This window comes from Lissotriton helveticus, chromosome 1_1 (genome assembly GCF_964261635.1).
Source record: "Lissotriton helveticus chromosome 1_1, aLisHel1.1, whole genome shotgun sequence".
In the NCBI taxonomy this organism is placed as follows: Eukaryota; Metazoa; Chordata; class Amphibia; order Caudata; family Salamandridae; genus Lissotriton; species Lissotriton helveticus.
Window position 1 is genome coordinate 43,921,958 of NC_136057.1, and position 17,296 is coordinate 43,939,253.

General features: G+C 47.9%; 1 protein-coding gene across 1 annotated transcript; it reads right to left on the reverse strand.

The window, feature by feature from the left end:
• Positions 1-1,850: 1,850 nt before the first annotated feature.
• Positions 1,851-3,434, reverse strand: LOC144757771 (uncharacterized). Its single transcript, XM_078646398.1, has one exon. The coding sequence runs from the start codon at positions 3,432-3,434 to the stop codon at positions 1,851-1,853; it is 1,584 nt and encodes a 527-aa protein (XP_078502524.1).
• Between the last annotated feature and the right edge of the window lie 13,862 nt (positions 3,435-17,296).

Below are 17,296 nucleotides of genomic sequence, written 5' to 3' on the forward strand. Positions count from 1 at the left end.
CCGCACCTGCAGCAGACGAGGGGCAAGAATAGTACAGGTGGATGAGAGTGAATGGCGTTTCCCCTCCTTGGAGATCACAACATCTTGTGTCTTTGTCCCCACAGGCCTCTAGGTCCAGGCACAGGATTGGCCCCGTTTTCAGCTACAACCGCCAGCGCCTCCTGTTATTTGACCGTAAGCCCTACGGCAGAGCAATTGATTCAGTGCAGTGCAGCGGCCCTACAATGAACTTTAACTGAAGCAAGAGATCCTACCATACTAAGAATAAATATGTGCATTTCATGAGGTCTTCGCTTCCTGACCATGACAATTTTCAGCCTTTCTTAGTTGTTGTAACTGTTATTCTTTTAGGAGGCCACTCTGAAAATGTCCAAGTATTTCAAGTTCCATCACTTTACTACGCCTAACAATTTTTATACAACTCCTATTTGTAAGATTACCAATCGTAATGTGAGATTGGACATGAAACAAATTTCCTGACTGCACTCATGCTTGGAGAGATTATGTTCCAAAATGTGTTTGACTTATTATGTTGCAATACGTCAGTCAGGGAATCCCATAGACTGTCATCGCTAGAGTGCTTATGGAGGTTCCTAGAAGACACTCAGCTGCCCCGGCCCTGAAAACGCTTCACTGGCTCCCCGTTAAAGAGCGGGTGAAATTCAAAGCGTTATGCACGGCTCATAAAATCTTGCATGGTAGGGGCCCCTCTATCCTGTCCATTATGGCACGCCCCTACAAGCCCACACGCCCACTGCGTTCGGACCAAAGACATCTTCTGCAGTCAGCCAGAGTAAAAAGAGCTCGCTCTGGGGGCCGGCGTTTTTCAGTGCAAGTGGCGGCACTGTGGAACTCCTTGCCGTTTAAGATTCGTTCAGAGCCCAATATCCTGCACTTTAGGAAACTCTTGAAGACTCATTTGTTTCCGGTGTAGTGACTGAGTTTGAGCTTTCCCTTCTCGTTCCTTACAGCGCCGGGATGCCCCTGGGTAACTGAGCGCGTTATACATTTTATATAATAATAATAATAATAATCGCTGAATCTCCTGGATGTTAAATTCAGTTTGGAGAGATAGTTTCTTCAAAGTTACTAGGTTTCACTTCTTACTGCAACTTTTATCACATTCTGTGCAGTGGTAGGGTTTCTCACCAGTATGGATCATCTGATGTGTGAACAGTTTGCTTGTCTGAGTGAAACTTTTCCCAAATGCTGTGCCCAAAGAGGGTTTCTCTGCAGTGTGGATTACTCTCACATTTCCCACACTACATCCGCCTTTGACTAAGTAGGTGTCCTCCAATGCTGGAACAGACCTTCCCTTGAGTGAAGTTTTTCCTACAATCTGTAACTTTATTTAGATTCTCCACTGTATGGATTATTGGTATCTTAACAGTGTGCTGTTCAGAGTGAAGCATTTTCCACATTCTGTTCACAAATAGGGTTTTTCAGGTGCATTACAAAGAGACATAAAAAATTCATTTACACAAAACACTATATACAAGGCTGAGGCAGCAGGTCAAATACATACAATTGATGATAAATACAATAGTAGACATAGAGGAAAAGTGTTTTGTGTAAATGAATTTTGTATGTCTCTTTGTAATGCACCTGAAAATCCCAATAAAAATATTTAAATTAAAAAAGGGGGGTTTTAGTGTAGGTTATTTGATGGCTTAACATATTTTTCATAAGAGTGACTCTTTTCTCAAACTTTCTACAATGATATGGTTTCTCACTAGTATGGACTCTGATGCTTCACCAGTTCTCCGCTCTCAATAAATCGTTTTCCACATTCTCTACAGTTGTGGGATTTTCACCAGTATGGATTCTCTGATGTACCAAAAGCCTTTTCTTCAGAGTGAAGCTTCTTCTGCATTCTGTACTTGGAAATGGTCACCAGTATGGATTCTCTGGTGTGACAACAGTGTTCTCTTTACACTGAAGCCTTTTCCACACTCTGTACATTGAAAGGGTTTCTCACCTGTATGGATTCTCTGATGCTGCATCAGGTGGCACTTCACACTGAAGCTTCTCCCACATTCTGTAGACTGAAAGGGTTTCTCACCAGTATGCGTTCTCTGATGTATCAACAATTGGGATCTATAAAAATAGCTTTTCTCACATTCTGTACATTGATAGCGATTCTCACCAGTATGGATTCTCTGGTGTGACAATAGTTTTCTCTTTACACTAAAGCCTTTTCCACACTCTGTACACCTAAATGGTTTCTCACCTGCATGGATTCTCTGATGCTGCACCAGGTTCCACTTCACACTGAAACATTTGTCACATTCAGCACAGTGGTAGGGTTTCTCACTAGTATGGATTCTCTGATGCCGCTTCAAGGTGTACTTCTCACTGAAGCTTTTGTCACAATGAGCACAGTGGTAGGGTTTCTCGCCAGTATGGATTTTCTGATGCTGCACCAGCTTGTACGTCACACTGAAGCTTCTCCCACATTCTGTACACTGAATGGGTTTCTCAAGAGTATGGATTCTCTGGTGTGACAGCAGTATGCTCTTTATACGGAAGCGCTCTCCACATTTGGTACATTGACAGGGATTTTCACCGGTATGGATTCTCTGATGCCGCACCAAGGTGTGCTTTACACTGAAGCTTTTGCCACATTCAGCACAATGGTACGGTTTCTCACCAGTATGGATTCTATGATGTGCCAAAAGGCTTCCCTTCTGAGTGAACTTTTCCCCACATTCTGTACATTGATTGGATTTCTCTCCAGTGTGGATTCTCTGATGTACTAGCAATGTGCTCGCTTGAGTGAAGCTTTTGCCACATTCTGTACACTGAAAGGGTTTCTCACCAGTATGGATTCTCTGGTGTGATAACAGTGTGCTCTTTATACAGAAGCGTTTTCCACATTCTGTACATTGAATGGGTTTCTCACCAGTATAGATTCTCTGATGCTGCACCAAGGTGTGTTTTACACTGAAGCTTTTGCCACATTCAACACAGTGGTACGGTTTCTCACCAGAATGGATTCTCTGATGAAAAAGCAGTGAACTTGCTTGAGGGAAGCTTTTCCCACATTCTGTACACTGAAGGGGTTTTTCACCAGTATGGAGTCTCTGATGTTGCTTCAAGGTGTGCTTCACACTGAAGCTTCTCCCACATTCGGTACGCTGATAGGGTTTCTCACCAGTATGGATTCTCTGATGAACAAGCAGTGCACGTGCCCGAGTGAAGCTTTTTCCACATTCTAAACATTGAAAGGGTTTCTCACCAGCATGGATTTTCCGATGCTTCACCAGCCGACGCTGCTCACTGAAGCTTTTTCCACATTCAGTGCATTTGTAGGGGTTCTCACCAGTATGGATTATCTGATGTGTGATTAGTGCGCTTGTCAGAGTGAAGTGTTCCCCACATTCTGTGCACCAGCAGGGTTTCTCACCAGTGAGGATTCTTTGGTGACTTAACATATTTGTCTCACAAGTGAAGCCTGTCCTCATTCAGTACAGATAGAATCCATACTGGTGTGAAACCCTATGATGTAACAGTGTGCTCTGCACAGCAAAGTGTTTCTCACTGATGAGGTTTCTCACCTCAATGAATTCTCTGATGCTCTTTATCTCAGTGAAACTTTTCCCACATTCCATACACTGGTATGACATATACCCAGAACAAACATTCTGATGCCTGTGTAACAAACAGCCCGTAGAGCCCGTAGTGCAGCTTTCCTCAAGGTATGTACACTACGATGTCTCCCATATAAGCAACCTATGGTAAGTCACCTGATTTTGTTGGTGAGTCAAGCTCTTCTAATCCTCTTTACAATGGTATAGTTTCTCCAGAGTATGGATATTCTGATGCTTGCCCTAATCTGATATTACAATGAAAATGATGTCACACTCTGCGCACATCTATGCTTCAGTCTCGTATAGATCATCTGATGCATGTACAGATATGAGCTCTGAGTGACACTTTTCTCCGACTCTGTACACAAATAGGGTTTCTTGCCAGAACAAAACCTCTGAGGATCATATCGATGCAAGCTCTAAGCAAACATTTCTCACTCCGTAGACTGATAAAGATTATTCATGGTATGGAGCATCAAACTGTCCCTAAAGAGGAGCTCTGTATGAAGGTCTTTCTTAAGCTAGTTCACTGTTTTTCCCCAGAATGTATTGTATAGCGTGTAAACAGATCAAGCTTCCAAGTGGATGTTTTTGCAGACTCTTCTTTCACGGATACAGTTTTTTCTTCTGGTAATGTTGATCAGGAGTATTTGGGTGCAGGGGGCCTTTAGGTCTGTTCATCAGCTCCTTGATTCTGTAAATGAGAAACAAATGTCTGTGAGTTTGTCACAGCCAGGTGGCTAAAAGACAGTGATGAAGCAAGATTTTTCATATTAAGCGACTTGCTTGAGTCAAGAACCTCGAATCACTTATAATCCCGTAATTCGACTTGTATGTCTTACTAATATTCTTTTATTTTGGATGTGCGTTTATATTAGTGACGCTTGCCTATGTGTTTTACTAATACGAATAACCCTTGTCCTTAAAATGGCAGCCGCTTGGGGATTTCCTACTGCGCATGCGTTAGTCACACTCACGTGACGTGACGTAGTTGCAGTTCTGGTGGGAAAATGTGCGCATGCGTACTTGCCTCTAAAATGGCTGTTGGTGTCTTAACGTGGTGAAGCTTGCGCAGATGCTCTTGTGTTATTGTTTGTTGCACTAATCCATAATGGCATAGTATATTTTTATAGTAAGAAATATAAAGTAGCTACTCATGGTAAAGAGTGAAATCATTCATTTCTATGTTTTAATTTGTTTTCGCTTATTTTTCATGTACCGCGATATTGAGGGTTGATGGGATGTACGGACTCCATCTTGAAGTATGCTAGTGCGCATGCCTGCCTTTACCGGTGGCATTGACAGAGTGCCAACTGAAGGTCCCTGCCAAGACGTGCCTGGGAAGATGCACCTTCACCCAGCCGGAGAAACTGAAATGTGTTACATTAGAAACAAATGTATTTCTTTCTATTGTATTCTGTAGAATAGGTAATGGGAACCCCAAATCTGCTAGGCGGTTCCATAACATGCAAATATGAGCTTGTCAAAGTTTGTTCTGATTGGTGTGTTAACCTATCCTACTTGGGGACCAATCGAAATTGGGGATTCTGACACTTTGCAACATTGGGGGGTGGTACACTGACCCGAAAACAGTATAACTAGCATAGGTCTAGCTAGAGAAATTGTCCGACTTGTCTGAATAGCTGACCTGTCACTGACCCAACTGAGGTATTTGGAATTTTTATGGTCAAGTATGTCCCCTATCGTGTACCCCAACGTTCCATGTACACGTGCATGAAGTACATGTATTTTCCCTCCATGACCGAATATGAAGACGCATATGCATTTGCGTCCAACGTTAACATGTTATCTACCAAGTCCTCCATGAAAGCAACGATAATATGGCTTTTAAGCCTATGTTGCCAACGTGTTTACATGGTGCACGTTAAATTATCGAGATGCACCCGTTTCTAAGGCTCCACAGGGCCCGGACACAAGTCCAGGCCTCAAGCCTCCTGAAACACTCCGTAAGCTGCAGCCCCGCCTGCATCCCTGACCCTTCCCTTACTTCCTGCCAAGCAACGCGGTGCCCGGCTCAGCCTGGCCTGCCTGCCAAGATGGTATTTTGCCTCCAGTTATCAGTTCAGCTCCCCTGATCCACATTCCTAGCTAACGAACAGGATAAACATATCCTGCCTGTAAAAGATATAGTCCAGCCTCTCTGTCTCCATGCAAGTGATTTACTGAACCAGTTTCCATAGAAGACTTGCAGCCCCATGCAGTACATAAAGAAATATATGCATACACTAGTCTTTAGTGACAAGCAGCCTTTGCCCTGATGGCCTTTAGAATCAAGCAACATGTACTCCAAACACAAGATATCAGATATGTTAAAGGTACAGGTCGTTCTGACATCCCAGACTTCTGTCTCCTCTACTCGTGCTAGAAGTCAGCCCCCAGCTCTCCTCAGTCACACGTCATGATCAGTTTTGCGCGCACAAGTAGGTTAAAGGTTCCAGCTGCCCATGTAACCCCCTCTATGCGTCCACCCACCTATGACACTTTCTGTGACGTTTCCAGCACACACCTCCGTGTACGCCCTTGTGCACGCCTTCTTGCTACGCACATGTGTTCTTATCTTTTTCTTTCCACTTGTCACGCCTACTGTATCCATCACCATTGTACAGTTTTACTATATATATTGTGTACTGTTAATAAAACGTTGACATCATGGACATCATTGCATATCCCTTCCTGAACCTTAGTGGTGATGGAACCTGATTTCCACTGGCTCGAGCCTTTTTATTAAAGCCCGTATGACTCAGATACCACGGACTCTGCCTCTCATTTGATTGAGCTATTCTTTTTATTATCATTAATTATACGGAAAAATAGTACGGTAATTTTATTTACCACATAATTTGGCGCCCGAATAGGGACCCCTCCCCCACCCCACGCGCCGGCGATGCGTCGCAGGCCTTGACCCCTTCTACAGCCGTGACGGACTCCTATGCGCATCTGCAGGTTTTCCTGTATCTCCCTCAGGCCCACGGAGGAGACGGAGACTGCGGTCCAGCATCCAGACGAGGCGGTGAGGAGTGCGGAGGATCCCGACCAGAGCCCAAGCCGAGAGAGCAAGGTCCGAGGTGTCCAGAGGCCCACCTGTTTCCGAAGCATCGAGGCACATGCGTAGTGCGTAGCAGTAACCAAACGTCATAGCAGTCCAGTCCAGTCCAGTGTCGAGTTTCCGAGGCCTTCCGTTCTTGCTTCCCGGTGAGTACCGTTGTTGGGAACGCATCTAGACGGGTGCATTAATTTGTGCCCGGTCAAGATGGGTCTGGGTACACAGATCCGGTCCGACGTGTTCACTTAGGTGAATACGGTATGACGTGTCTCTTAAGGAGACCGGTATGGTCTGTACTGTTTTAGCAGTGCATCTGTACTGTTTTAGCAGTGCATCTAGTAATTCAGTGATTCAGTATTCTAGTATTCTAGTATTGTCTCTCGAGATTTTCAGTATTGTGTTCTACTATGTATTAGATAGTATTTGTTCAAAAATGTTTTTACTGTGTTTAATGTCGTGGTATGACTGATTGTTTGCATTTCATTACTGTGTTTATTGTGATCACGTTCAAGTAAGTATAAAAATGCCGTTGTTTTCAAAGTTACGTCAGATAGGAACTAGGAAAGGGATACTCGAAGAAGCAGTTCCCGTCCCACCTAGGGACAGTCCAGGACATTTCATGTACCATAAACATGGCTTAGATGCCATATTGTACTTAGACTTATGGGTGGATTACACCAAAGACCTGGAAGAGAAATATAGATGGCCCGTTTCAGGAACATGGGATGCCGAGTGCATCATGAGAGTAGAAGAAGCACTGTGGAAAAAGAAATCTAGACAATCCCAGAAAGATGCCATAGAATTATGGCGTAAAGAAGCGCATAGAAGAACAGAGAAAGAATTTAGAAAAGCAGAAAAACATAGGGAAGATTCAGAAAAAGACCGAGAAAAAACTAATAGAAGAAGGTGAACGAGTTAGAGCAGAACAAATAGACCGACAACGAAATGCCCTTATGAATGGCATGTATCCTCTTCTGGCCGAGGGCCTACCTAAGGCCGCTCCGGAAATGCCAAGTAATTTACCGCCACCACTGGTCCCGACTAAAGTACGTCATAACAAGACCGCAGCTGATATTTTTCTTTCCTCCTATTTAGATGACACTGTCCCAGGATATGTGAATACAAATCCTTTTCGAAATACTAGTCCTCCCAATCCAGTTCATGTCACAGCTCACCCTGCTGTTCTTCCAGCAACTGGCCCTGGTAATATAGCACCAGCGGTCCAGGGTACGCCTATAGTGCCTGCATCAACTTCTACTACACCTACTTTACCAGTTCCATTTCCGCCAGTAACAGCGCAGCCAATAGTAGCTGACGGTAACATTACGGGGGGAGCCATAAGAGGAGGTTCCGTCACCCCGCCTCAAATTAAGCGAATCTCACTAAGAGAAGCAGAATTACAACGCACGCCAAAATTGACTACGTACGCATCCCTTAGACAGTACCTTACTGATTGCAGATATGATCTAGTACCAGGCGAAGACGATATGATATTATATTCAATACGTTTAAGACGTGTTACAAATTATTTGGTTCTAATGCCAGAAATGCGAGAACATTTGGATAACATGTACCACTTTATTAGAACAGCTATAAATCCAGACAGCATTAAAGAAGCCATGGCACATAACAAGGTAGAGACTCAAAATATGATCTTACGGTTTTTGATAAATTGTTTAATAAGAGAACGAGACCAGCCCGGGTATGATAAGGATCAGATGAAGGTCCTGATAAAATGGAGTGACAATATAGCCGATGACAAGCATAGTAAACAGGGTTGCATAGAATCCATGTACAGGAAGATCCGTAAGGTAATTATAGAAATACACGAGAGGGAAAAAGCAGAGAAGGAGGCCGATGGAAATCCTGACGCCTCAGAAGCAGACGATGACACAGAAACAGGGGATACAGGCAGAATAGCATACGTAGGCAGAGGAAGACCCTTTGACAAACCAATACGCCCAGAAAGCAAAAGACGTTTTCTTTCTGCTATGTCAGATCAATGTTCTCCTGAACATTTATTCCAAGCCACCGATAAAATATTGAAACAGCGAATAGGTTACCATGAACTTAGTTCCATGGATGAACAAGAACTAGTCCGATCAGCAGTACAATGGGCTGACAATACCAGTGCCTATAAGGACGACGCAGTGGCGCGAACATTTTTGAATTTTTCCCCAGATGAACAACGATTAGTTGGTATGTACATGATTCAACATCTCATTACGTTGTACAAAAGTCAGCATTCTGATCCAGGTCCCCTATATAAGGTATTAGAAGAGTTACTCCTGAATAGATGGAGAGGTCTAGGTACCGATCTAATTAAAGTAATTCTAGAACATCGACACAAGCATAGTACTCTCCTGACTCCACATTTTGGTTCGGTTCCACCCCCAGTCAGGAAGACTTTTTACATAGACAGACAAAACCCCTTACGAGAAGTTCATCCAATCCGAAGGGCCGATGATTCAATGCAACGAGTATTCGTATACACACCCCCTTGACAAAAATGGAATTATTGGAAATGAAAAAATTAATACCTTGTCACGATAAGGACCCAACAGGGTTTCACCGAGAATTAAAAGACATGTTTAACATGGGGGAATATACTTATCCCGATATCATTAAAATGTTAAAGGTTCTGTTGCCTGCGGGTATTTACGAAAAACTTAAAGAAAAGGAATGGGAGGTGGGAGAAAAGAAAATAGATTGGGCAGCATTGGAAAACGAAGAAAACACAAGAATACCTGGCACTGGTCTCGGGGATAAAGCCAAAGCATTACCAGGATTATTGGTACAGGTTTTGCCTAGGTTATTGACAACTAAAAAGGAAGATTGGGACGCAATCTCAGCCTGCAAACAGAAACATGATGAAGACACTAGTGATTTTTATTCCAGGTTCGAAAAATGTTTTATTATAAATAGCGGTCTGAAAACGAGTAGTGAATCCTATCCACATCTATTTGTGACCAAACTAGTAGAAAATTCCCTGCCACAAGTTAAAAATAGAGTACTAAAAGTCGAGAGTACCTGGCAAGCTAATACACCTTCCCAAATGTTACAAATGTTACAGTACCACCAGAACCGAATTAGAGAAGAGCATGAACATGAACAGAGACGTATAAAAGACACGAAAATGAAAGTTTTAGTGGCTCAGTCAGTTCCAGCTGATGGTCAGAGAAGGGGTACGACACAGTCCAGTCATCCTGCAGCTCCCGTTAAAGGGACCTGCAACTATTGTAAACAGCCAGGTCACTATATAAATGAATGTACCATCCTGAAACACAATATAGCTACTGGTAAAACGAAAGAAAGACCGCGTCGACCTAGACAAGATCAGGTCCAGCAAAATATTCCGCGGAATGTGCAACCTACGCAGAATACACATCAGACCGTAGCAGTACCGCAACCCCAACCCATTGCTGCAACACAACATGTCACGCAACAAATGTACCAGTATGCTCAGTCAGATTACCCAGATTATCAACAGTATTCATGAAACAGCCTAGAGAGGGAGGTTGGCTTGCCTCTTATCGAGGTTCCTGTAGATCAAGAGGGTCCTTATGTACATAGTCAGTTATTAGGAAAGGACAGAACGTTTTTGATTGACACAGGGGCAAGCAGAACTACCATTAGTCATGACGAAGTTCCAGGGGCACCCCTCTCAGGCTCACAGAATGTTTCCCTTGGATTTTCAGGAAAACCTATTGTTAATGAAGTGTCGAAACCAGTTCCCCTAGCAGTTGGTCCATTGTCCCGTACTACAGACTTGTTGCTTACAAAATCATGCCCTGAAAATTTGCTTGGTATTAAAACACTGAAAGCTCTAGGAGCAGTAATTTGTTGTTCTCCGGAAGGAGTGAGGTTATTTTTACGTGATTTTAAAGGACATTATGTGTTGAGAGATTTTGATCCCAGATTACAGAACGTACCAGAGCATTTATGGGCACAAGGTCCAACTGATGTGGGTTGTATGCATATCACACCATACCGAGTTACACTCAAACAAGGAGTTGTACTGCCCCGTATCCGACAATACAAGTTACCACCTGATGCTGTAGTGGCTTTACTGAAAATCGTTGACGAACTCATTGCACAAGGAGTAGTTGTAGAAACCGACTCAAATGTTTGTAATTCCCCTATCATTCCGATTCTTAAACGAACTGATCCAAATGCACCTCCAGTCTATCGACTGGTGATTGACCTTCGAGAATTAAATAAATGCATTATACCACAATACCCAGTGGTCCCAGACATTTCATCATTATTGTTTGCTTTTGATTCAGAAGCAGCGTTCTTTACTGTAATCGATCTCAAGAACGCCTTTTTTAGTGTCCCCATTCATCCGGAAAGCCAATACCTTTTCGGATTCTGTTTAAATGGCCGAAGCTTCAAATTTGCACGCGCTCCTCAAGGATTCACAGAAAGCCCTAGCATCTATAGCCAAGCACTGAAACGACAACTAGACAGTATTCACATGCCTACTGACACTGCCCTACTTCAGTATGTTGATGATCTATTGATCACAGCCCGAACGGAACGAGATTGTGAACGTGCATCACTGACAGTCCTATATTTTTTGGCGGACAAGGGACACAAAGTGTCGCCTTCGAAGCTGCAATTCTGTGCCCAGCAAGTGGTTTACCGTGGGCACTTGCTGTCCAAATCAATCACTCTTGGCCCTTACCCTGCTCTGCTGTTCCCACCCCTCCCGCCCTCTTTTTCCTTCTCCCCGTCCCACTGTACTCAGGAGATAGGTTTTGTTTTAGCGCTGGGATACCTCCGGGTGACTACGCGCTTTATAAAAATAAATAATAATAATAATAATAATAATAAATGGGGTAGGCAGCTAACACCTGATCGTATCCAGTTAATTGCACACCTTCCACAGCCCAAGACACAGAAGGAGGTACGAGCTTTTATTGGACTCACTTCTTACTGCAGACAATGGATTCCCCAATATGCATATCTAGCTAAACCACTCATACAGTTGACAACACAGGAGGCAGCGACTTCAACTGTCCTCCCTTGGACTCAGGAACATACACAAGCTTTTGCTGAATTAAAGAAAGCCTTATGTCAAGCACCTGTTTTAGCGACACCATGTTACAGCAAACCTTTTACACTTTTTGTCACTGAACGCGATGGTACAGCATTATCCGTTCTCACACAAGATCAAGCAGGACAACACAAGCCTTGTGCTTATTTTTCATGTACATTGGATCCAGTAGCCCAGGCTTTGCCTGCGTGCTTAAAATCAGTTGCAGCCACAGCTTTAGCTATCAGACAAAGTGATTCCATAGTGTTAGGACATCCCTTGACAGTACAGGTTCCACACTCCGTGGAGGTTCTTTTAAACAGAACACAGACTCAGCACTTGACTATAGCACGACTGACAGGTTATGAATTGACATTGTTTCAGCCACACATAGAGATCAGACGCTGCAGTACGTTAAACCCTGCTACACTATTACCCTCGACTACAACAGACCCTACACCACATGACTGTGTGGAAGTCATTAACACAATCACGAAACCAGCACAAGCACAGGAGAGTTAGTGGCCGCATATGCAGTGACCACTGAAACTGAAGTCATAGAAACACATCGCATTGACACCTTGTCAGCTCAAGCAGCAGAGCTCATCGCTCTGACCCAAGCCTGTATACGAGCCAAGAACCTTAAAGTAAACATATACACAAATTCACGTTATGCATTTGGAGTCATACACGACTTCGGTGTTCTCTGGCAAGAGAGAGGTTTTATGACCTCTCATGGAGCCAAGATCCAGCATGGTCCCCTCATTCAAGCTCTGTTAGAAGCAATACATTTGCCTACAGCCATAGCCATCATGAAGTGCAAAGCACATACTAAAGTCACAGACACTATTTCCCAGGGTAACGACCTGGCAGATCGAACAGCAAAATTTACAGCTCAGACTCAAACTGACATATCGACTGACATGACAAAGACTGAAGTAACTTCACTAGACCTAGTTCAAGGACACCCCGCGCCGCATGGCCACCAGCTGCTGCGTGTGCCTCCCCGCCCTCACTGCCTCGCTGCCCCGGCTGCCGGCGAGTGACCACGCCCCCTGCATCTAGCAGCGCGATCCGTGGCCGCCCGACCTGCCCCTGCTGGTTCTATCTTGGTCTTGAACTGTGATTAAGTTTCTGTATTGCCTGGTTGTTGTAATTTGTATTTTATTTCTGTATTTTCTGCTGTTAACCCCCTTCGTCATCCCTCCCCGCTCCCCGCTTCCCGCCACCGCCGCTAAACCCCGCCCCTTTTTCTTCTGTACCCTCCCCGCTCCCGCCTCCCAGCTGCTCCGCCCCCCGCGCACTTGGCCATATATGGCGACCGTGCGACACAGGTGAGTGTGTCCTAGTTCTAGGACACCCCCGCGCCGCACGGCCACCAGCCGCTGCGTGTGCCTCCCCACCCTCACTGCCTCGCTGCCCCAGCTGCCGGCGAGTGACCACGCCACCTGCATCTAGCAGCGCGATCCGTGGCCGCCCGACCTGCCCCTGCTGGTTCTATCTTGGTCTTGAACTGTGTTTAAGTTTCTGTATTGCCTGGTTGTTGTAATTTGTATTTTATTTATGTATTTTCTGCTGTTAACCCCCTTCGTCATCCCTCCCCGCTTCCCGCTTCCCGCCACCGCCGCTAAACCCCGCCCCTTTTTCTTCTGTACCCTCCCCGCTCCCGCCTCCCAGCTGCTCCGCCCCCCCGCGCACTTCGCCATATATGGCGACCGTGCGACGCAGGTGAGTGTGTCCTAGTTCTAGGACACCCCCGCGCCGCACGGCCACCAGCCGCTGCGTGTGCTTCCCCGCCCTCACTGCCTCGCTGCCCCGGCTGCCGGCGAGTGACCACGCCCCCTGCATCTAGCAGCGCGATCCGTGGCCGCCCGACCTGCCCCTGCTGGTTCTATCTTGGTCTTGAACTGTGTTTAAGTTTCTGTATTGCCTGGTTGTTGTAATTTGTATTTTATTTCTGTATTTTCTGCTGTTAACCCCCTTTGTCATCCCTCCCCGCTTCCCGCCACCGCCGCTAAACCCCGCCCCTTTTTCTTCTGTACCCTCCCCGCTCCCGCCTCCCAGCTGCTCTGCCCCCCCGCGCACTTCGCCATATATGGCGACCGTGCGAACGCGCAGCGGTCACGCGCAGTGGGCGCGCCGATTGTGCGCCGAAGGTGCGCCAAAGGTAAGCCCGTCTGCGCCCGTCCGTGCCTGGACCGCGCCCAGTGCCAGGACCCCTGGCCCTCGAAGACCCCTGCCCACCCGTCTGACGTACACCGCCGCCACCCTCAACGCACTCAACACCGGCCGAATCTCAGGATGCTACCGAGCCACCCCACGACGCACCCACGGACCCTTCAGCTGCCACGCCTGCAAGTTCACCTGCATCCGGACCTGCCCGGTGCCAGCACCTGCCAAGCCGAACACCAGCAGCAACCACATCAAGTGCATCCTGCTCAACACCCGCTCCGTCCACAGACACGCCATCGAACTCTGGAACCTCCTAGACGCCACAGCCCCTGACGTTGCCTTCATCACGGAGACCTGGATGAACGCCTCTTCTGCGCCCGACATCGCCATCGCCATCCCAGAGGGCTACAAGATCACCCGGAGGGACCGCACCGCCAACCAGATGGGAGGAGGCATCGCCATCATCCACAGGAACACCATCCGAATCACGACTAGCACCGACAACGCCCTACCCACCGCCGAACACCTGCATTTCCAAATCCACACCGACCCGAAGACCACCCTCAGAGGCACCCTGATCTACCGACCCCCGGGACCACGCACTCAATTCAGCGAGGACATCGCCGACTTCGTCAGCCCGCATGCCCTCCCCTCCGCTGACTACATCCTCCTGGGGGACCTCAACTTCCACCTGGAGAACAACAACGACCGCAACACCAGCACCCTGCTCGACAACCTCACCAACCTTGGACTGAAGCAACTGGTGAGCACCCCCACCCACCTCGCCGGACACACACTCGACGCCGTCTTCTCATCCAGCAAAGACATCGCCTTCAGCCACGCCACAGAACTCTACTGGACGGACCACAGCTGCGTACACTTCACCTTCAAGAGAACGACGATCCACCACCACCAGCAACAGGTTGCCCGTAGAAGCTGGAACAAGATCACAGCCGACCAGCTCGCCGCTTCCCTGAGCCAGCACCCTCCTGCCAGCTCAGCGAACCCCAGCCAGGCCGCTGACAACCTCACGAAGTGGATCAGCAACTGCGCCGACGAACTCGCCCCGCTGAGGACCCCGCCCAGCAGACCCGGCAGCAAGAAAGCCCCATGGTTCACCGACGAACTCAAGAGCTCCAAGAAGAACTGCCGAGCCCTCGAGAAAGTCTGGAGAAAGGAACCTACACCGGACAACAAGACCACCCTCAAACTCGCCACCCGGAAGCACCACCAACTGATCCGCGCCGCCAAGAAAACTGCATTCAAGGACCGGCTGGACAACAACGCACACAACTGCAAGGAACTCTTCAACATCGTGAAAGAGCTCTCCAACCCCAACGCCGGAAACAACGACATCACCCCTTCGCAAGATCTCTGCAACTCCCTCGCCTCCTACTTCCACAACAAGATCGCGGACATACACAACAGCTTCAGCACCCAACCAACGCACGCCACGACCACAGCAACGCCGCCCACCGCCGCCCTCCGAACCTGGACTCCGATCAGCACCGAAGACACCGTCCGCATGATGAACTCCGTCCACTCCGGATCTCCGACCGACCCCTGCCCTCACCACGTCTTCAACAAGGCCGACGCTGTCATCGCACCCCACCTGCGGGACATCAACACCTCCTTCGACACCACCACCTTCCCCGAGAGCTGGAAGCACGCAGAACTCAGCGCTCTTCTCAAGAAACCTACAGCAGACCCCACCGAACTCAAGAACTACCGCCCAATCTCGCTCCTCCCGTTTCCAGCCAAAGTCATCGAGAAGACTGTCAACAAACAGCTGGCCGCCTTCCTCGAGACGAACGGATCCCTCGACCCCTCGCAGTCTGGCTTCCGAGCAAACCATAGCACTGAGACCGCCCTCATCGCCGCCAGCGACGACATCCGAGCCCTGATGGACAACGGAGAAACAGCGGCCCTCATCCTCCTAGACCTCTCCGCGGCCTTCGACACTGTCTGCCACCGCACCCTAGTGCAACGCCTCAGCAACGTCGGAATCCAGGAGAAGGCACTGGAATGGATCGCCTCCTTCCTAGACGGAAGAACACAGAGAGTCCGCCTACCACCGTACAAGTCAGAAGCCACCGAAGTCATCTGCGGCGTCCCTCAAGGATCCTCGCTGAGCCCTACCCTCTTCAACGTCTACATGAGCCCCCTCGCGGCCATCGCACGCCAACACAACCTCAACATAATCTCCTACGCCGACGACACCCAGCTGATCCTCTCCCTGACCAACAACCCCGCCGCCGCCACAGCCAACCTGCACGAAGGGATGAAGGAGGTAGCCGAGTGGATGACTACCAGCCGCCTGAAACTGAACTCAGACAAGACGGAGGTCCTCATCCTGGGCTCCTCGCCCACCGCCTGGGACGACTCCTGGTGGCCCCCCGCCCTGGGCACCGCACCCAAACCGACTAACCACGCACGCAACCTGGGATTCATCCTGGACTCCTCCCTCTCCATGACCAAGCAAGTCAACGCCGTCTCCTCGGCGTGCTTCAACATCCTGCGCATGCTACAGAAGATCTTCTGGTGGATCCCCATGGAGACCAGGAAGACCGTCACCCAGGCCCTCGTCACCAGCCGACTGGATTACGGCAACGCCCTCTACGCCGGAACCACCGCCAAGCTCCAGAAGAGACTTCAGCGGATCCAGAACGCCTCAGCCAGACTCATCCTCAACATCCCATGTTACAGCCACATCTCCGGGCACCTGAGAGACCTGCACTGGCTCCCCGTCAACAAAAGAATCACCTTCCGTCTCCTCACCCACGCACACAAAGCCCTACACGATCAAGGCCCGAGCTACCTCAACAACCGAATCAACTTCTACGCTCCCAAACGCCACCTCCGATCAGCCAGCCACGCCCTCGCCGCCGTCCCACGCATCCGTAGAGCGACAACAGGAGGAAGGTCCTTCTCCTACCTGGCCGCCAAGACCTGGAACTCCCTCCCGACCGACCTGCGCCTGACCCAAGACCACCTCTCCTTCAGGAAGAAGCTCAAGACCTGGCTGTTCGAGCAGTAACGGCACCCCCCCCCCCCTAAGCGCCTTGAGACCCTACGGGTAAGCAGTGCGCTCTATAAATGTCTTTGATTGATTGATTGATTGATTGACTGATACATTGCATGACAGTTAGGGATCCCACACAAGATGTACTTGACATACAGACACATGCTACTCCAGACGAAATCAAGAAATGGACTGAACAAGGAGGGGTCCAGACAGATCAAGGATGGGTGACGAAGGGAAAAACCACATGGTTTCTCCCCGACTCTATGGTTCAAGTTATCATTAATACAGCACATAGTCCAGCGCATTTAGGAGAGAAAGCTATGTTAGACAGTTTACAGAACCTCTGGTTTAACAAGCATTTACGAGCAGCAGCAAAACAGAAAGTGCGTACCTGCATGATCTATTGT

What these genes read in the sequence shown, in the direction of transcription:
- LOC144757771 (XM_078646398.1), bottom strand. Translation starts at nt 3,434, where the DNA reads ATGTTAAGTCACCAAAGAATCCTCACTGGTGAGAAACCCTGCTGGTGC.